Source organism: Drosophila kikkawai, chromosome 2L (genome assembly GCF_030179895.1).
Source record: "Drosophila kikkawai strain 14028-0561.14 chromosome 2L, DkikHiC1v2, whole genome shotgun sequence".
Lineage (NCBI taxonomy): Eukaryota > Metazoa > Arthropoda > Insecta > Diptera > Drosophilidae > Drosophila > Drosophila kikkawai.
The window spans coordinates 19,354,953-19,375,715 of record NC_091728.1 but is presented as its reverse complement, the minus strand read 5'-3'; the positions used below and the strand labels follow the sequence as shown (position 1 = coordinate 19,375,715).

The following is a 20,763-nucleotide window of genomic DNA, read 5'->3' as shown; positions in this document are numbered from 1 at the left end:
TTAAAATTCTAAAAACATAAAACTAACTTACTTAAGCACAATTCCATACTTTGGAAACTATTTAAAAATTCAAGAAATCTTAGCCAACAGAATAAATTATTAAAAAATAAAACTAACTCAACTTCATATTAGAGTATCCTCTGATTTAAACAAAATGAGAGAATAGTATATTTTCACCATAGAAAAAGACAAAATTCTGATTCCCTTTTTTTTCCCCAATGCCTTATTTTTTATGCGACGTGCGCTTCTCCTGTAGATGGGTTTCCCCTTGGCTTCCCCCACTTCAATTCCATTCTCATTTGCTCGAACAATTTAAGAAATTGTCGCCCTGTCTCGCCTCGACACCCTGGACCAGATAGAAAAGCTATGACTGTGTGAAGTTTATAGTAAATAAAGTATGATTGTCTATTGTCAATGCTCGTTGTTTTTGTGGTTTATAAAAATTCAACACTCTATTGGCAGCACGCTCCCTCTTTGGGTTAATTTCATTTGATTTATATGGGATTGGAAATGGAAATGGGCTTGAAGTTGGTTTTAAGCCGTGTTCTGTAATCGCTCTTGTTGATGATGTTGATGCTGGAAAGCTGGGATGCTGTTGTGGTCAATAAATTACCAGCTGTGCAGAAAAGCGATTCGCGCTTTTGTTCCCTTTCACACATTTGAAGTGCACTTTATGCTCGTTGCATACACAATTCCCAATTAATTAAAACAATTATGTAGGCAACAGCACAACAACAACAGGAACAAAAAAATATATATATATAATAAAACGACAACGGGAGGACATTGCTGAAAAAATCTGCCACAAGAAACACGAACATTTTCTGCGGTGAAATGTCATGTTGGCTGACAAGCACAGTTCAAGTATTATGCAATTATGCGAATGGAATAAGAGGATTCCCACAGTGACTGGCCAAAGTATCTGCCATATAAGGCAATCCATGCTCATTGAGTCAAACTTTAATCCAAAATGGAGATAATTACGGAAATAGTAAATATTTTGTCAAGCTGTCTGTTCAAATTATGCCATTGTTCCTATACCTCATGACTACCTCGCTAATCGTGATCATGGCCAACGATGGAACGCAATTGTTGTCGTTATTGGATGGTAGCTTCTGGGAAAATGGCAAATGGACTGCAAGAAGCCCTGGAAGTAAACTGAAGGAAGGTTCGAATACCTCACCGATAGTGCCCGAATATTCAGATTTGAGTATCCCCCACAAGACAAGAGGTGACGAGCAAGAGAATAGAAGAGTCCCGGTACTGTGGGATCCTGTTCTCAATCAAAATTTTGAATCTTCAGGCAATGACAAGCAGAAGGTCATTAAGCAAACTAGATCCGAAAATCCTTTAATTAATAGAAATAATGTCAACCACCTCTCCACAAATTTGAATTTCGAAAAAGAACCACGGATTACGAAAAGCTCGGCCTGCCAGGATTCAAGCCTGACTTGTGAGAAAAGCATAAAAGCTATTGAAAACTTCAACTGCACTTTGCCGAATGTAGATATAAGCTGCTATGAATCGGATTTCCCACAATCAAGACCTCGTAAATACCAAAGGCGTAGCGCAAGTTATCCACTAAAAGTAGACATTTATCTAACTCGGCGACCACTATTCGGCAGGGCGTACTTAGTTTTCGTGACTATGCCTAACCTGGGAAACGAGAAGTTCGTACTGAACCTCACTGTGGACACTAAAGACTATTTCATCGACGAGGTAGTGACCGATCCTGGTACCAAACAAAACGAGTGGCGGTATACTAAACATTTTGAAAGAGTATTGCGGAAAAGGTTACTTATACATCACCGATTGCCCTATACGAGTTGCTATTTCTACCGCACCAGAGCCTCTTTTTATAAAACGGATCACAAGTTCGTCATAGCCAGAGTCAGTTCGTACTCGGACAGGAGCAAACTATTGGCAGCCGAGGTGCAGAGCAGAATCACAGTGCATAAGCCACCAGAAGCGTCCTGCATGCCTATATTCTCTTTGCGCTTCTGCGAGGATCCCGATTATCCGTTGGAGTATTGGAGCAAGAGTCACCAACTTTTTATGGCAGTGGTAACCGGCGACTGTGGTCATATCCGGTATGGGCATACCCGATGGGACTTTTATGACCTGCGGGAGAAAAGTAAGGGCAGCCACATTACGGTAACTATTTTTCGGAAGGGTAAATTGTATAACAATATAGCTAGATCATATCTTACATTACAAATTGTTTATACTTTTAAAAGTTTTTAAGCTCATAATTAAGATTATTTCTGTAAATAATATCTTTTGCTCTAGATCACTAAGTTAGGACCCTGCCTGTTCATTTACCAATCGACTTTTGTAAGTAAATTAAGATACTTTCCACAGATCTTCTGAAACATGTTGCCGTAACTGAACACTTCGTGCTTAGCCTGCCTCCATATGGTACATATAAAATGGGAGTCTTATTAGTATTGCGGGCCGAAGCTAAAATAAATGATGTTTCGACTGTAGCTCGTGTGAGTAGACCAAGTCAGGCCAAATGTGTTACCCAACAGTCGATCAATTCCATTCCAGTGCTATTTGAGGTACATGCCCCCTAAGGTGGATGTTAGAATTGTGGGCAATGAGCGGCGAAAAGTGGACGTTCGCAATAAAATTATACTCGACGGCAGCCAGACGAGAGACCTAGCTGGGCCAATCGAAAATTTAAACACCAAGAAATTGGTATGGAGTTGCAGGAGCAAAAACGATCCGAGAAACAGATATTGCCGTTCACATATGTCAGACAGTAAGTAAGTTTTTATAGTGGTAGGTTTATGGGTATTATTTTCAAACTTCCCCGATCTTTTGCCTTTCACTTATTTATGGATCATATTTTCCTTTATATATTACATCATTTATATGTTATTGATTATAATAAAGACGGAAACTGGAAAGACGGGGATAGTTCGAAGCTTAAGATTTGACTACTTAAATTTGATTTTTTGCTATTTTTTACTATAGGTCCCGTTTTGCGACTACCGGAAAATGCCCTCAGAAGAGGGTTCCAGTACTTATTCACACTAACGGTGTCCCCTCGAGAAAACCCAGGCCACACTAATACTGCCAGACAACTCCTACTGGGCGTCTCAACCGACACCTTCACGCCTGACATCCAGTGCGTGCGCAACTGCGCCTACGGCGTGTACGCCCCCACCGATAGCGTCCACCTGAAGGCCAAATGCAAGGACTGCAACGAGCCTATAGTTAGGTATGAGTGGTGGGTGACAACGTCGAGTGAGGCAACCGAAGAAACGCTGGTCTCGCAGACGAATTTTGCCATCATGCACTACCGCTACCGCTCTTTTTCCGTTCGACTGAGGGTCAAGTTGGCGAGCAAGATTACGGCGCAAGCCTTCTACACATTGCACAGGAACGATGGCCCCAAGAACGGAAGCTGTACTATCTCTCCGACCTCCGGCATCGAGGCTGTTACTATGTTTGAGATCAATTGTAGGGGCTTCCAGGCGCAATTTGGACCCATCTATTATCGCTACGTGAACCCTGCAATGGGAATCATTGGGCAATCGCAGTTCGCAAGGTATGTTGCATGTCTGACGGCAACCGAAGAGGTTGCAGTATATATTTGCGACGCCATAGATATGTGCGTTCGCCAGGACCTCAATGTAGACGTACAGCCGTTCAAGTTCAAGGACCCCAGGGCGAAGCCCGAACAGCGCATCAAGCAGGTTCTTCGCAATGTCCCGGATTTGATAAGGCGTGGCTTTTGGAACTCAGCAGTCAGTCGATCAATAGCGGCCACCACGCATGTCAAGAATGCAGACCAAGCTAACCTGATATATGCTAGCTTGATGCAGCAGGAGCCCTTCTCGACTGCCCAGCTTGAAAGGGTTGCAGTTCTGGCTACCCAATTGCTGAACCACTTGATTCCAATCGGCCACAAAGAAGCACTGCTTCTGGCGAAAGTTTTGAAGCAAATGTGCCGCATCTTCCAGGTTGTTGTGCGTCAAGGCGACCGGCTGCAGCCACAAGCCTATGACTCGCTCACGGCCATGCACATGTTCTACATGTCCTCGCTGGGGGTCCCCTCTGAAACGCATTCGAAGGCCATGTGCACGCCCAACGATCCAGAGTGCCTCAACATAGAGAAGATTCACCTAGCGAAGCGTTTCAGGATCGGATTTGATCCCCAGATCCTGGTGCGGATTAACCATTGGATGCTGGCCTCCTGGCACCTCTACAAGTGTGTCTACTTCCTAGGCTTGATGGCTAGCCAGCAGGCAAACACATACGATAAGCCCTTGTCTGTGCTAAAGGGTGGCATTGCGTACCAGATAAACGCTACACATGTGAAAAACCCTATCAAGCCCCTCTCCCTGAAAACCATAGACAACATTCACGAACTACAGATGTCGGCTAAGCTTCTAGATGAGCTCAGTTCGAAACTGGACCATAAAGACATTCTGTGGCAAATCATCTCTCAGCAGAACCACAAAAATTTCTTCTGGTGGCACCCGCAGCCCATGCCCGCGGCAACCAGCGTACTTATAATCCACGCCTACAATCGCAGTGGATTCACTTGGGTCGGGGATAAGTCCCGTTTGGAGAGCCCTGTGGTGTACAAGACGGACATTTCCAAATTCAGCGAGAACAAGAACTTTATCAAGTTGATTTCGAGTGGCAGCATAGTCGACATCTTGGAGATTCATCACTACAGAGTGATGCTCAATTTTAAGGCAATGTTGGCGGTGCGGGTTGTTAACTGTTCTGAGCCGATTTATGTCAATATGCGATTGCACAGGAGGCCAACGTCCAAGGAACTTATTCATAACCGTTGTCTTGTAACACCCGCGATGGGAGGTAAACGTGTCTGGATGGCCAACGGCTGTGAGCGTAGCGTGGCATTTGTATCCATTCACAGGCCAGGCGTTTATCAAGCATTGTTTACAGAAGGGAAAGCAGTTTCAACTGTGAACTACTCGATACTGCTGGAAATTCACCAATGCAATCATTTTAAGAACCGCAGCCTTAATCCCGGTTGGTCCGGCGACCACTGCAACTTCTCTTTCGAGCACAGCTACGGGACCTCTGTACACTGCACCTGCCACACTCTGGGCATCCTGGCCACCCGTATTTTTCCCATCTTGGCGCAAGATCAGATGATGTTGACAGCTCGGATCGTACTAGCCATTCAATGGGTCATTATTCTTCTATTTTTGTTACTACTCTTCGTGCTTGGCGTTATTTTGGTCAGCAGCTTCGGAAAAATCGCCGCGAATCAGCACCTTGTAAAAGACGTTGAGTGCGATAGGAGAACAATTAAATATGACCCAAATCGTCCAGTTACGGAGGAATTACTTCTAGTGATTGAGACCGGGGGCCAGGAGTTTGCGGGAACCACTTCGAACATCAAGATCTACTTGAAGTCACCGAATCAGCCGGAGAACAAGTATCAGATAACACAGGATCCCCTGCACCCGAGACTGTTAAGGAACACCACCAACAAGATGGTGGTGCCAAAGGGCACTGTTAATATACCCACCCGTCTGGCCCTGGGCATCGAGCGCAATGGACGCTATCCCTCGTGGTACTGCCGCACCGTAACCGTTATCGATCTGGAGCTGAAGAGGCATCAGCTGTTTGTGGTCGAAAGGTGGATCGAACGGGGTCACACCCCCCTCATGCGCTCCAAGTACTTCACCATAGACAGCCATCAGACCATCCTCCAGCAAACATGGTGCAAGCGATTTCGGATCAGGTTTGAGCAGTTGTACATCAGCTGGTTCTGGGCCAATCCGGTTATGGGACCCTGGCAGAACAGCATTGGGGGCTGGACCATGAATCGAGTCGAGCGCACCGCCATAATGGTCAGCAAAGTAGCCGTTACGACCACTGTGATCAGTTTGTATTACGGAAAGAGCAGTGAATCAGTTGAGAAGGAAAGGCTGAAGTACGGCAGCGTTCGCTTTAATTGGGATATGTTCATTGGACTATCTTTCTATTCCTTTATGTGCGTTTGTCTGGTCCATATGTTCTTTGAACTCTTCGTTATGCGGTTGATTTTGATGCGTGATTAGTTTACATTTTATAAACACTTTAGTATTAAACTTTGATTAAGACAAAACCCGGAAAATGTCTTATTTTTTGCAGTAATACATTTCGCGATACAATGTGAATCCCCTGAATACTGGAAATTTTAAGAGTTGGGTGTTACTTCTGGTGAGCGTATCCGACCGGGCCAGGGCTAATGGATTTTTCCACGCCTAATTACCATTATTTAGCCAAAAGAGCCACAAAAACACAGGCACAACGCAAAAAGGTAAAATTGCATTAAAAATTATCGCCGGCATTTTTTTTTTTTTTCTAGAAACTATGCTTATGGTATTTTATTTTTTGTAGCCCGAGTGTGTATGCAAATGGAATTTCATAGTCACCATTAACACCTTTTTGCACTGTCTCCCCTTTACACCTGTTTCTTGTGGTGCCCGTTCTTTTTTTTTTTTTCTCCGCATATTTTATGTGACGCTGGGCGAAATTTAAAAAATAAAAATGCATTTAATTAAATGCCACACGAAGGCTGCGAAAAACGTATTCAACGCGCTATATTTTATGCCAGAAGTCGGATTTTTTCCATGCTCTTACAGTTCTCGTTTCTCATTGTCGTGTGGAGACAGGTGAGAAACTGAGTTTCATAACGTAACTGGTCACAAGTATTATAAATGCATTTGGCTGGACTGTTTGGGGCTTCTAAACTATTTTAAAGGACATATCAGGACGCTTTTGATTCCATGTAGCACATAAGAGTTCTCGTATTAAATCTAAATAAATAAATAATAATAAAAAATAAAGATAAACTCAGATTTGAAATAATGATTCATTGCTGGTCCTTCGGATCGAAAATATGCATGCTAACTGAACCTTAACTACCTAAGATGGTACTAGCAAAAGAAATCTCTGTTAATATTGCCAATTTGTAATATCGTATTTATAACATCATGATTTATATAATCTTTTAGATATATCCGTCTCTATGAGGTTTCAATTCGTCGGTGGAAAATGAGAATAAAATCACGATAGCCTAGGAAGTACTCGAAAAAAAAACAAACCAGTTGCCCTGCCAGCACATTGCAATTTCAATGCCATTCACCACTCGGCAGTATTCAGACTTGAGGGCGTTACGTAGTCGTAGCTCAGCGAATTTTCGGCAACAGCTCAATCTGCAGCAGTTCCGATTTTTGCTTACTTTGTAGTTAGGCATAGATTTGGAGTCCTTCGTAGCTCCCTGCAGTGATTTTTTTTGTTCGTTTGTGGCACAGAGGATGCAACGGAAATTGTACAGAGGGCACCGCCATTATTCTCTGTACACTGCCAGGAGCCCAAGGAGACGAAATACGGAGCTGAATTTGTCATATGCTAGTTGTTTGGGCACCAATGTCTGACGCTGCACCCTGCACTCGACACCTGAGAACTGGGTGTGTTAGTTATTGAGCCAATAAGCTTCCTTCAAATGAGGATTAGTTTGAATTTTTGGATTTTTGTTCACTTTCTTATATTTCTCCTTCAATGTAATTAATGTGCTTTTATTGTTTAATTTTTATTATAATTAATTACACATTTTAAATACAACTAGTGGGTATCTCAATGTTGAGCAACTAAAAAGCGTTTTCATAGTTTTTTTTTTTTTTGTTTATGCGTTTTTTAGCTGCAGCCGACAAAATTGCAGCCGACAGTTTGGCACATTCCCATTTCGAGACCCTGGCATGACAACGCCCACTTTTTGGCCACTGTTTGCATACGTGCCCGTTGTGAAATTGCCTGGGCGCGCTCCTCAAATCATTGGCCGCTCCGCCCCCGCAATCCCCGCATCCCAGTAGCCCCTTTAGCCCCTAGGGCCGCTCGTGGAGCGCAACATGTTAGTGACACAATCGAAATGGAAAACGACATGGAACATGGCAACAATAACGAGCAGCAATAACAAACAGCTTCGAATTTTCACTCGGATATGAGACAGGCAAGAAAACCTGGCGGAAATTGAAGTGTGAAGTGTGTGAGTGGATTAGTTATCCTGAGAGTTGTTACTGCTTGGCAAATTTCCTACTGATTTGCGGCACTCACCCGCCACCTGATGATGTCCCATTTTTGGAAGTCAGGCAATAAGATATTTTCCCTATGGAAAATGCAGAAATATATTTAAAAAAAATGTATATAAAACCTCTGAAACTAAATAATTGATATTAAAATTCGTTGGGGTTCCTGTTAAGAAAGTATAGGAAAGGTAGAATGAAGAAATAGTCCTAAGATTTTTACCGAATTTATGAGTTTTTTTCTAAGGTGTATCCCTTTCCAGACGATAGTTTCCTGCAAACTTATCCCTACCTGCTTGGTAGCTTTCTTTCCTTTCCCCCCATTTTCACTTTTCCCAGTGGGTTGTTTACATTGCAGCGACGCGACTCTGTGGTGGCGCATAGGTAAATGCAATTGAAGATGAAACTTAAGTCTACCAAGAGGAAGGTTAAGGCAAAGTGACAGTCTATTCCGCTTTGGCTTAAATTTATAAAAATAAATATTAAAAACTATATTATTAGGTATTAAAGAGTAAAGACAGGAGTTACTCTAATAATTTTAAACTAGTAAATTGTTCAACTATTTTCTTAATATAAGTATCAAATAGTAACCCATATTATTCTTAGTTTTAATATGCCAATTTAGCACCTTTTCATACAAGTAAAGCTTCCCTTTATCCCAAGATCGAGGCCCTCCTTAGTCCTGTAAGTCAAGTGCCCGTGTTTTGGCTTACACCGAACTAAACCCAACTGCTCATGTGGAACGTCCTCGGAGTCGTCGTCTTTGGTAGTTTTCCAAGCAGCTTTCCCACTCCGTGCTCACGTTATTTTGCCCATGAAATTTGCAAGAATTTGTTGTGTCAATTGTGGGCACGACGGCGTCGCCTCCCCTGCAGCTCCCTGTCTAGTTGGCAAATATTTCTTTACAGCATTAAATTTGGTTTAACAAATTGGCGTTTTTACGGTGAGGAAAAAGCAGGCAGCAGCCGAGGAGAGCTTAAAGCCCGAACAACATTTTCGCGAACTGAAAGCAAACCATCAAGTCTGCATTACATGGGGCGTATGCGCAATTTCGGATGCAGTAAAAATCCAGCTGCAGATGTTTCGAAGCACGAAATTAATTACGGAAAATAAGTACGCATATATGTACATACACACACACGCACAGTAAGGAGGAAGACCAACAAGAAACAGCGCCAGAATAATAATAATAATAAGTAACAAAAATAAACTTTACACGCTCAAGAAGAACAGCAGCATCGCAAGCAGGAGGCAAAGTCCTGTGGCAAAGGCAGCAGCGGCTATAAACAAGCATATGCTAAGGCAAAAGGCATAAAAATAAATCCAGAGAAAGGAAAACTTTTTCATATTATCTGACTGCGCTGGCAAGCATGTGTGAGTGTGCCTTGGAATGGATGTGTTTGCTCTGGAGTATCCTTGCGCCTTGCAGATCTTTCTGCCGGCAATGACGAGTTGTCGGAGGATTCGTCACTTGACTTTTTGGTTTTTCAAAGGACCAATCCAGACTGTTTTTTCGTGGTTCAAAAAATGCCTCTGGAATATTTATAATATTTATTTTTAGAGGCGTTCCTGTTCTATTTGTCTTTTCTCTTAGATTTGCTAGCCAAACGAATCCAAGAAGTTCAAGGTTCCAGTTCGAATCGGAATGGCATGTATTTTCTTTGTTTTGCCATTCATTTCGACATTCATTTCAAATTCGTTTGTCCATTTTCTTATTCCAGTTTAATCGTCGACACTCCCCACTGGCCCAGAGCAAAAGGCCAGGCCCAGCTTCTGCATGGAGTAAAGGCAGCAATTAGTGCTAAATAAAGAAATCATAAAGTGTAAATAATATTTTTCCAGCGCAAATAAAAAGGCAGGCCAAAACCACAAGAAGCCATAACGGCCAGTGCAGGAAATACGTATTATTTACGGCTGTCATTGTTTTTGGCATTTAAAGAGAGAAGGAAACTTCTCGGCCGACAGCCAGCTTTCTTTGTGAAAAGACTTTTCCAAGCATATTAATTGTTACACAAAATGCTTTAAACAAATTGCATGAACTTGTCTAAACACATGTCCGGGCCAAGACAGAGACCATGAGTGATGTGCAAGTGAAGGCTGAAAAGCCAATTAGTAAGAAGAAAAGTCCTGCAATGAAACAGTTTAATGTGTACATTAGATCTGAGTTTCCATTAATTTTAATATTTTAATATATTTCCCCGCTATGTGTAGGTAACCAAAATAATTTCAAAGTCGAGAACTTGCGAAATGACTTTCATCATGCAAAATCTAAATGAATTTATGACTTCAATTCAAAGAAAAAACTCAATAAAATATGACTGTTAACTGGTAGATGTGCTCCCCTTTCAGATTGCATGCATAAAACCATCAGGAAACCCAAAAAAAATTTGAATATATATGCTTGTGTACAAGCGACCAAGGTAAGGGTTTGTCTCTTGGCTTCACTCTTGGAGTGCGGCGGGAACGAGTCCAATTCCTGGTGGGAATCACGTAACGAAGTGCATTGTTAAAATATAATAAAATTGCAATTTTGCGTTCATGTTGCAATGTGGCGTCATATCCTTTTTCCTTTAATTTTTCACGAATTCGCCATTTCGTAGTTCCGAAAAACTGAAACTACCTCGAACCCCAAACCAGCTAAGAGGGGGAACAGGACATTCTGCACTTTCTATGCACACTCCATAGATTTTAATGCAATTTTCTCAATGGCGGGTGGTGGTGCACAGCACAGCACAGCCCCCGAATATACCCGAAGGCTTGTGTGTGTATATATTTTTATTTTCGCTGCTGTCATTGTCGCAGCTGCCAAAGTCTTTGTTCTTCTGCGAGTCGAGTGGTGGTGTCGCGTCCGAGTTTCGAGCATCGAGCATCGAGCTGGGACCAGGAAGCCGGGAACTGGGAGCTGCTAGCTGGGAGATAGGGGTCCAGGACCAAGGCCGAGGCTGAGTCCGAGTCCATCCGCTTTACTTCAGTTGGTTAAGCTTAGTGGCCAGTTCTGTCAGAGCGGCTCTTTTTTAGCTAGAGAAAGACTCTAAGATGGAGCTGATCGTCATTTGTTAAGACTAATGGTTCGTATCCCTTCTATAACTCTGTCTATTAAGAGGCAAATAAGTCAAACTAGTAAATTAATTAAAGTTTATTAAAGTTGATATATTGTTAACTATTGAAATATATTTTCCATTTTAATTCTTTTTAAGAATATTTTATTTTAAAAATTGTTTCATTACCTAGGTCTACTAACTCGTTCGATACTGTTTTTATGGAATCACTACGTTGCGGTTCAGTTCCGCCTGCCTCGACTGTTTGGACAGCGTATCCGCTTTCTGGTTTCTCTCCGGCTTTTGTCCATATTTCTGCACTCAATTGTCCTTCAGTGCATTTTGTGGTCGTCTCTATTCTGCTTTCTGCATTGTGTTTGTCATCTCTCCCTCTTAGCCGGAGCAGTAAAGTATAATGCTTTTGTTTGTTCGCGCAATAAAAAATGATTACTTTAATTTCCGAGCCACATAAAAAGGCACGTCTAACATGAGAAATAGCTGTCATTGCCGGTTTGGGTCTCCATCGCCTTGGCAGAGCCGAGTTGACCGCAGACCTGGCAATAGGAAATACATTAGAGCTTTCTTTTTTTTTTAATGTGGTGATAATCTCAGCGATTTTTCTGAAGCCTTTTAACCTTTGTTTTCGTGATGGCATTAAATTTGAGCTGGAAACTAACAGGATAAAGTAATAATTGGGAGAAGGTGATCACTACAAAAGAGCGAATAGATTTTTTATCGTTTCAAAATCCTTGCAAACTATATAATTCTTTTGAAAAATATTATTATTATTTTAAGTAATTAATACAATCAAAGAAATTGTACTTTATAAATAGGAAATTTAATAAATCAAAAAATGTAAAATAATAAAAATTAAAAAAGTAAAAGAACTTGTAAACCAACCTAAAAAGAATCCTTTAGGATAGCTACACTAAAGTGTTTTATCCTCAAGTGTTATTCACGGTATAAACTTATTAAAATAACGGTAGAATTACGATCATATTATGAGTGCCTCAGCTGTGTTCCGTTAGAGCAGTCGTAGCTGCAAAAATATGCCTGCCAAGCTGGTAATTTTTTTTAGGCATTCTCCTTTTTTTCGATTGTGTTTCTACGCTTTTCTCCTTTGTGTGTGTTTGTGTGTGTGGTGTTTTTTATCCTGACCCCCTTTTTGTTCTCTCTGTTTTGTGTCAAACCGCATTGGGCCACAAAACAGAAGTCAGAGCCATATCCCTGCTCGGGGTCCTTGGGTCGCCAACGCGCTGAGCTGCTAAGCGAAAACTTTATGCACCAAATTGTTTTCACCTGCTGTCCCAAATTTATAACACCTCGCCCTCCCAGGACCCGCGCTTTTATTTTATTTGTATAATCCTTTCGTTTGGGGGCCGCCGCACCCGATGCCCACCCGCACCCTGGGCAGCCAGAGTAACTTTTGGGGATGACAGAAACCAGCATTGGAATTTGCGAGCCGGCGCAGGGATTAAGTGAAAGACAAAAACCGGAGGCGACTCTGAATGCGGATTCGGATTCCTCTGCTCACAATTCCGGGTACCTGCACAGTGGGCGCAATTTCAGGTTCAAGTGCCACGTAAGACGTGGGTCGTCTCCAAAAACTGGCCGCGCTCTCTCCATTTTACGGCCGCATCCTCTTACTTTGCATAATGTTGTTAAGCAATTTTAACGAGGCCGTACCGAGGGGTCACTCTTAATGGGCAGCACACTTGTTGTGCCCGCAGGCTACTTGGCGAAAATGGGCGTGGACCTGGCGAGCACTTTTGAATGACCCTCATTAAACGACCAAAAATTATATTAAATTTGCCAAGAACAAAACTCGCACACACACAAGGCAAAACGGCGAAAAATGTTTGCTGCATAAAAAAGTTGTAAATATTTTTATGCCTGCATTAATATGCAACGCCAACCACTGTACCATGGTAGGGGGGCCAGGGCCAGCCTGGATCCTGGAGATGGGCCTGGCTAGCGATGGGACAAGATGGGGGTGGCTCCTCTTTCTGGCTGTCGCTGCTAATACCACCGCTAATAAAATCTTACTGCCGCAGTAGTCCCAGCCTCCAGATTCAGCTCCGGAGCCATGAAGCACAGCTGTGTGCAGTCACTTTTACTGCTGCACTGCAATGGCCAAGGCAAACGCCAAAGGGGAAGATGGAGCCTGCTTCCGGGGTGGAGCCTTAATATTGGGAATGGCTAGATCTAGTCGGGCCAAAGGGTGCTCAAAAGTTTATTTTAGAAAATTAATCGGAAATGAAGTAAGCGGTTATTCATGCACTAATCTCTTTACTATAAAGTTTCTAGCTTGGCTTTCATTTTTTTTAGATCATAGATAAATCAAAAATTAATTAAGGAATCATAATTAGGTAAAAGAGGGGATTTTTAATATCACGAAGGACATCACGGGCTAATCACATATATCACATATTAAAACTAGTGACAACTTTTTGTGTAAACATTAAGGCTTGTTAAACAAAGAATAATGTATTACTGTAATTTTTTATATAATTTATGCCAAGTTTTTAATAATTTCTTGATTAAGATGAGATGTTTAATTAAAATTAGAAGTAAAGATATGTTAATTTAGTTTCTAAAATGTTTTAGAAATAATCAGACAATAATATAAATCAACTAAGTGCCATTTTTATGGTATTTGGTAATATAAATATTTTAAATATAGGACTTTCAAAATAGTTTCCAATCAAATTATTTTAATTTATTATATGTTATTATTATATTTCTATGTAAATTTCCTTTTGTAAAATTATATTTTCCCAACGATACATCCCCATTTCAATCCTCTTATGATGGTGAATAATTTCTTTCCACTCACATCTCGGCCGCTTTCTACTTACTTTACCGTAGCCCCCATTTAAGCGAACTTCTTGCCATATAAATTTATGGGGGAAATGGCTCTTTACGGATTGCAAATATTATAATATTCCCCCACAGTTGCCATCTGACAGCTCAAGAGTCGCTGCCTGTATTCCTGTCTGTTTGACTGACTGTGTGCATTGCAATATTCTCCGTTGAACGTCGCACAGTAGCGCCTTTTCTCATTTAGCGTTGCAAAAATCATATCTTTTGAACCAAATAAGGTAATCGAATAATTTAAACGGCATTGGACAGGTAATTGTTGTAAAATATATATATGTACTGCATAAAGTACCACGCCCACAAATACGCCTTTTTAAAGGGTATCAAAGTGAAAAAATAATTTTTTTTCAATGAAAACAATTTTTAAACAAAAATTTTTATTTAATTTTTTATGTTTATTTTTATGTATTTGCTCAAATAAAAATAATTTGAAAACTGAAAAAAAAATTTTTTTTAATTCGAAGTGTAACCGCCACGCGCTACAGTTAGTATATTTCTGGAAATATATGAAATTGTGTCGGTATTTTGGTATATTTTACCCTGAGTTGTTTTGGTTTTTTGCGTTGCATTTCCGCAGACGCAGCTCGACGCAGCCGATGAAAGTTAATTCTGATCCAGGAAAGATCCACGGAACTTGTAGTCATAGTGTAGCCAGTGGCCGGCATTGGCGTCAAAAGATATAGACTACTTTAGGCAGAAAAAGGTGAAAAAAATGGACACCTGGCAGGTAGCGATTTACCTGTAGAAGCCCAAACCAAAGTGTCGTTTTTTTTAGGTTCTTTAATAGTTTATGAATGTATCTATCATTTAAAGTAAAAACCATGACCATTGGTTTTATGGTTTTTTTGTAATATTACCTGAAAGTCGACCAATTTACAAATTTTTTTTTGTATGATGCAAAAAACGAAACAAAGTTCAACTTTAAATGCTCATAACTTCTACAAAAAAAAACTTAAAATTGATTTTATTGCAGATTCTGAATCCTTGTTAAATTTCCTGTCGAATAAGTATGGTTAAAATCGTTTTTGCGAACATGACTTTTTTGATTTTTGCAACGCTAATTGTTCGAGAGGCGCTACTGTGCGTCGCTCCGGCTCACATCATACTTCTTCTTGCTTGCTTTGTTTGGGCGGTCTGTCCAATTGTCAGTTCAGTTGGGTTTTGTTTGTAATTATTCTGATTTTGTTTGCATTTCATGCATAAATAAATCAACGAAAATTGCGACTCAAAACTATAAATGCCAAGTCATACATCTGTCACTATATATACGAATAGCGGAGATGGGACTAAAACTGAGACTGGATCTCGGTAATATTCTCGGACAGGCACTAAAATGCAGCTGCCTCTCATTAGTACTCAGTCCCTCTCTAGCACATTCCCTTACTCTAATTTAATCAAGTTGAATGGTGAAAGAAATTACACTTTTTCAGTTGTTGGTGCCTCGAAATAAGCAACGAAAGCGGAGGTATGTAAAATTACCATAGCTAACAACATTTGGGGCCCGCGCGGCCTTTATGTAAATTGCGGCCAAATTAGTGAGCGCAAAAGGAAAAGAAATCCCAGCACAGGTAAGAAAAACAGGCACTTGGAGGTCACCTGGACAGCTTTGGCAAGTGGCGATGGCTCCAGGGCAGGTGGGTGCCTATAAAAGATCATTAGATGGGGAAAGGTAAATGGTTAAGCGACAACATCAGTGGCCTCATCATATTTTAATTTGCATTCAAATTATATGGCATGCATATCAACGAAATCAAGACATTCTGAATCCTTGTTTCTGAAATGCTCCTTGGGCGCAAAGTTGTATGCTGTTGAAATATAATAATACAGACTGAGTAAGTGCTTACCCTGATCTGATAATAATAAATAATAATAAATATTCTTGGGCGAAGCATACTTGATTCATAAATATTTATAGTTTGTGTATTGAATGTTAAATAAGTGGGAGTTTGAGGCTGATTTTAGTTCTCGTTGACTTATTGGAATCACTTTCAACAAGAAAGGAAGCTAACTTCGGCACACCGAAGTTTGTATACCCTTGCAGATTGGTTTTGATATTTATATTATAAATTTAAATGTTTAAAACACACACAAAACAGAGTTTCATTACATTTTACCTAGACTTATTATGTTTACAGTTTGACGGTTACAGTTTTACATTCCCAGCTTTACATTTTCTCTACATCTACCGATCGCTTCTATGGCAGCTATATGATATAGTTGTCCGATTTTTATGAAATTTATACCATAATTCTAGAATAATAAAAAAAGCTTATATCTCAGAGTAGATAAACATACGTTGGAAAACAACGAAGCTATAATTTTTTTCCTATTTATTTCTCGATCGTTCCTATGGCAGCTATATCATATAGTCGTCCGATTTTCATAAAATTTTTACCAAAATTCTATAATAATATAGAATGGCCATATCTAAAAAATTGTGCAAAAATGTTGAAAAACAGCAAAGTTATAATTTTTTTTCTACAAATATATCGAACATTTGTATGGCAGCTATATGATATAGTCGTCCGATCCGGCCCGTTCCGACATATATAGCAGTGAGAGTATATGGAAGACTATATGCAATGTTTCATTCAGATAGCTTTAAAACTGAGGGACTAGTTTGCGTAGAAACAGACAGACAGACAGACGGACAGACGGACAGACGGACATGGCTAGATCGACTCGGCTGTTGATGCTGATCAAGAATATATATACTTTATAGGGTCGGAAACGTCTCCTTCGCTGCGTTGCAAACTTCTGACTGAAATTATAATACCCTGCAAGGGTATAAAAATATATTTTTAGTTTAGAAATTCGGTAAGATACTTTTTATAACACCCATTAAATTGTATTAAATATTTAAAGTCAGACAAAGCTCTAAAAAAAATTAAATCATTTTATATAGTATACTTTTCGTATCTTTTCTTAAATAAATCTTCAACACTCCCCGAGACCAACAAACATTAAGACTCCTATTAACTAAAGTAAACTAGTTTCAAGTTAAATTTAACTTCGTAATTCAATATTTTGGAATTAATTTACAAGCCTTCTGCTGCATTAAATGCTGATGATTGGCCTCGTCTGCCTCGATAAACTTGACGATTTGACTTAAAATACGCACCAAATGTGCTTTCCCCACTTAACCCGAAAGTCATTAAGGGCTTCCACTTGATTCCCTAATCCATAAAATCGTATTCTTCCGCCATCAGGCAGTGTGTCTCAGCCTCAGCCTCAGCCTCGCCACTTTTCTTCCAAATAGAATAATCCCCCAGGCGCGCTTTTCTTGGGAAAACCCGACCCATTCCCAAACCACATAGCTCCGACCACTGTCATCAAGTTGGCTGACGTCAAAAACGGTGCCCTGCCCGGCAAGCTGAGCCAACAATTAACAATTAAAACCCCAAAGCGCACAACTCAATTTTGCAATATACACACAGGGCGAAACACTGCAATGGCAATTTCATATATACGAGAGTGCCGAGCAGCAGATAGCCGGGGAGAGATAAGGGTAAGCCACGACAACAATAAGCGGCACCAATGGACACTCCGGAGAAGTCCGGAGGAGCCGTCCGGGGGCACGGCCAAGTTCTCTGTGTGTTCACGGGACGCTCGTCGCACTTACAACTAAAAACTTGTTACGTATTTAATTGCAATTAAAAAGTTGTTTTGTAGTTACGAGTGTTGTTGTTACTGTCGGTCCTGGTCGTGGTCCTGGTGTTCTTGGCTGTCTTGGTGGGTGGCTTCGAAATTGTCTCCAATAACAAAACCAGAACCAAAACCCCAAAGACTCTGGCTGGGATGAAGTCATTACGAGGCGAAATGAAAATGCGTGGAAAAGAAGCCAAAAGGGTTTTCCGCTTAATGACTTTGATGGTGTTTCGGTGCTTTCGGATAAAGCAACCGAAAGTCCCACCGTTTCCCGTTTCTCCTGATTTTAACGATAGCACTCATTAGAGTTTTGCGATTTTTGGCTTAAAAACTTTTCCCATAACATTTGGCCATGGCCATCATCGCGATTTTGACACGAAGCCATTGTGAGATTCGCTTACAAACAGGAGGCAAATTTTCCCTGATCCCTGCCGTCATCAATTAAGTACTTTCATTTGATTTTGTGAAGCTTATATACATTTTAGGGGTTGTATTTAAATCCTTTGTGACTTTGAATTAATGTATTCCTAAGATGAAAGCATAGTTCATTTGGTTTTTTATTTACTAAAAGTTTCTGAAAGGTTTAACATTAATTTTTAAATAATGAATAGAATTTCTTTCCTTGGTTAATGGTGTTTTTATTTGGGAATCACGGCTTTTTATAAATCTAGGGGATTGCATTCAGACTGTTTCTCAGTGATCTTGGCTTTTTAAGTTTAACCAAAGAAATTAAAAAGATTTTCCTGCTGCTGTTGCTGTTGCTGTTGGCCACCGCCGCCTTGCTGCTCTTGCTGCTGCTCCTGGAAGAACTCTACTTCGCCGCCAAAAGGACCTTTGAAGATGACGCCCTGCTCCTGTTGCTGCTCCTGTTGCCCTCCTCCAAATCCGCTTTGCTGTTGCTGCTGCTGCTGTTGCTGTTGCTGTCCGAATTGCTCAACATCCCGTACCAATTCTCCAAAGAGTCCAAACTGAGCCGAGGCCAAGGCAACAAGGGTCACAAAGACGAGTATCTAATGGTTAAATCAAAGAAAAAATATGAATTTTCATGATTATACAGAAATAAGAGTCAAGTTTTCTAAAGAAATTAATTGTTAGCTTGATTTTAAGTATTTATATTAATAACTCTAGGCAGCTTTCACCTGATTTTTGGTTCAAACTTACCAAAAATTTCATTTTTAGCTTCTATTTTGTACTTTAGTAGTTCGAATATTTTCCAATCTTATTTCGCTGAAACACTTCAGTCAACTGTTAAGCTATTGTACGCATTGTGAGTATTTATCGAATTTTCTGTTTGGCTTATAGCCACTCGAAACTGGTTGGACACGGGCCGAGCACAACGTGGACTTCCCTCTTACGCCGATCATAGACATTTGTTTTCGACGGGGCTTTTTTTGTTGATGAAACCTCAAGTATGGTTGTCAACCTTTGTGAAAAGACAGGTTTTCCGTTGGACAGTGGGTTTATATCAAAAAATATATAAATATGAAATAAAAAAACCTTTCGTATTCTCATAGAAATAATAGATGGTATATATTGTTCAGCTACTTGTGGGTTCCAGATTTCTATGTTAACATTATTTTAATTTTAATATGAATTTAATTAATAGAGATAATATAATATTTAGAACAAACGTTTAAAATTTGATAATTTGATTTTATGTATTTGCTAATTTACGAATCCAAAAAAACTGAATAATAGTTTATTTGAATTAAATTACTCCACAGTAAACCTCACAATCTCTGCCTCATTCATACCTTTAATCAAATTAGTAGAAGTTTTCGCATACTTATTCACAAATTTCTGATGCGTCACTAGAATTCTCTATTACAGCATTGAATTTGTTGGATCGATTTATCATTGCAAAGCAAAATCATAACTGACACTGATTAGTTTAATAAAGCTGAGTACTTCCGCAATATGAAACAAAAGTCATAATGATTGCATTAAGCTGATTTCTCATAATAATATTTTTTTTACAGACGACAAAAACTACCTAAAAGGGGGCTTGGAGAATGTTTTATCTTAGAGACATTATACGTTTATTTAATTCATTTTTAATAAGTGTTAATTTTCCCTCTGGAATTAGCATCTAAAACCAGATTGCTCTGAACATCACTTGGTTTAAAAAGTCTAAGCTTGAATATAATATTCTCTTATTTTGCTAGCTTTGAATAATCATAGGGCCAGTGATCTTATGTATCGGTTTATGTTTTAAAGTATTATATTATCTTTTATTTAAATTATTATTTAAAATAAGCCTAGAAAAATCCTCCCTGCTGCTGTTGCTGTTGCTGCTCGAAGCCTCCGAAACCGCCCCCAAAGCCTTCCTGCTGCTGTTGCTGCTGCTGCTCGAGGCCTCCCCCGAATCCACTGAATCCTTGCTGTTGCTGTTGTTGCTGTTCACCAAAACCGCCGAAGCCTCCACTGAATCCTTCTTGCTGCTGCTGTTGTTCTTGTCCACCAAATCCTCCAAATCCGAATTGGGGCAGAGCCGAGGCGAAGGCAAGCAGGGCCACAAAAACGATCACCTGAAATGCAAAAGGTCCTTAATTTCTTCCTAGTTTTAATAGACAGGCTCTCCTTACCAGGAACTTCATGTTTGGTTTAAAAAATAATACTCTTTGATAGATCCAGCAGATGAGGATGGTTTGAAGTATATGTTGATACTGAGCCCTTTCCTCAGCGTCTTTCTCTATTTATACGAGTCGATCGCCCACCAAAAGAGGTTGCTATCTTTGAGGTTCTTTACCCGAATTCGGAAGCAACTTGTGTCAGCCAGACACTGGTCCAGACGGTTGGGCTTCCCTCTGTGCTGACCAAACGTTTCTCTTTCGATCCGGTTTTGAGTTTGTTTTCGTTTTTTATGCTTTGTCAGCGAACAGGCGCCAGGTGCGTGTCTAGCTTATGAATTTTTATAGTTTTCTGGCTAATATTTATATGTATTTGATTTGAATTAAAAAAAAGTATGGATACACGTTTCTCAAATCGAAATCAGTTTACACTTCGACTCACAAAATACAAAAGAAGTGTAAAAGTAAGGGATTATTTAGGGTTAAACAATTGTGGTAATATCTAACATTGTTTCCCTTAATAGTAGTAATTTTTAAGTAAACAAATAATGAATAATTATGTAAAAA

The 20,763-nt window shown here is 40.1% G+C and overlaps 3 protein-coding genes across 5 annotated transcripts; 1 reads left to right on the top strand and 2 right to left on the bottom strand.

Moving 5' to 3' along the window:
- The first annotated feature begins 953 nt into the window (after positions 1-953).
- LOC108077329 (uncharacterized) lies at positions 954-6,090 on the top strand. 3 transcript variants are annotated; one of them, XM_070289170.1, is made up of 4 exons: positions 954-2,134; positions 2,362-2,492; positions 2,551-2,764; positions 2,980-6,090. In XM_070289170.1, the coding sequence occupies exons 1-4, from the start codon at positions 1,024-1,026 to the stop codon at positions 6,051-6,053; spliced, it is 4,530 nt and encodes a 1,509-aa protein (XP_070145271.1). In that variant the 5' UTR covers positions 954-1,023; the 3' UTR covers positions 6,054-6,090. The 3 variants fall into 3 exon arrangements, with proteins under 3 accessions (XP_070145271.1, XP_070145272.1, XP_070145273.1); XM_070289171.1 differs by having other exon boundaries at positions 2,013-2,154; XM_070289172.1 differs by lacking the exon at positions 954-2,134 and having other exon boundaries at positions 2,417-2,490.
- Positions 6,091-18,269: 12,179 nt separating this feature from the next.
- On the bottom strand, positions 18,270-18,998 carry LOC108077374 (transcription activator GAGA). Its single transcript, XM_017170669.2, has 2 exons — positions 18,788-18,998; positions 18,270-18,636 (listed from the first exon to the last, which is right to left on the bottom strand). Exons 1-2 carry the CDS (start codon positions 18,797-18,799, stop codon positions 18,343-18,345), a joined length of 306 nt encoding a protein of 101 aa, XP_017026158.1. The 5' UTR covers positions 18,800-18,998; the 3' UTR covers positions 18,270-18,342.
- An 886-nt stretch (positions 18,999-19,884) lies between these two features.
- On the bottom strand, positions 19,885-20,360 carry LOC108077368 (heterogeneous nuclear ribonucleoprotein A1). The gene is made up of 2 exons (XM_017170664.2): positions 20,212-20,360; positions 19,885-20,154 (listed from the first exon to the last, which is right to left on the bottom strand). Exons 1-2 carry the CDS (start codon positions 20,221-20,223, stop codon positions 19,885-19,887), a joined length of 282 nt encoding a protein of 93 aa, XP_017026153.1. The 5' UTR covers positions 20,224-20,360.
- Between the last annotated feature and the right edge of the window lie 403 nt (positions 20,361-20,763).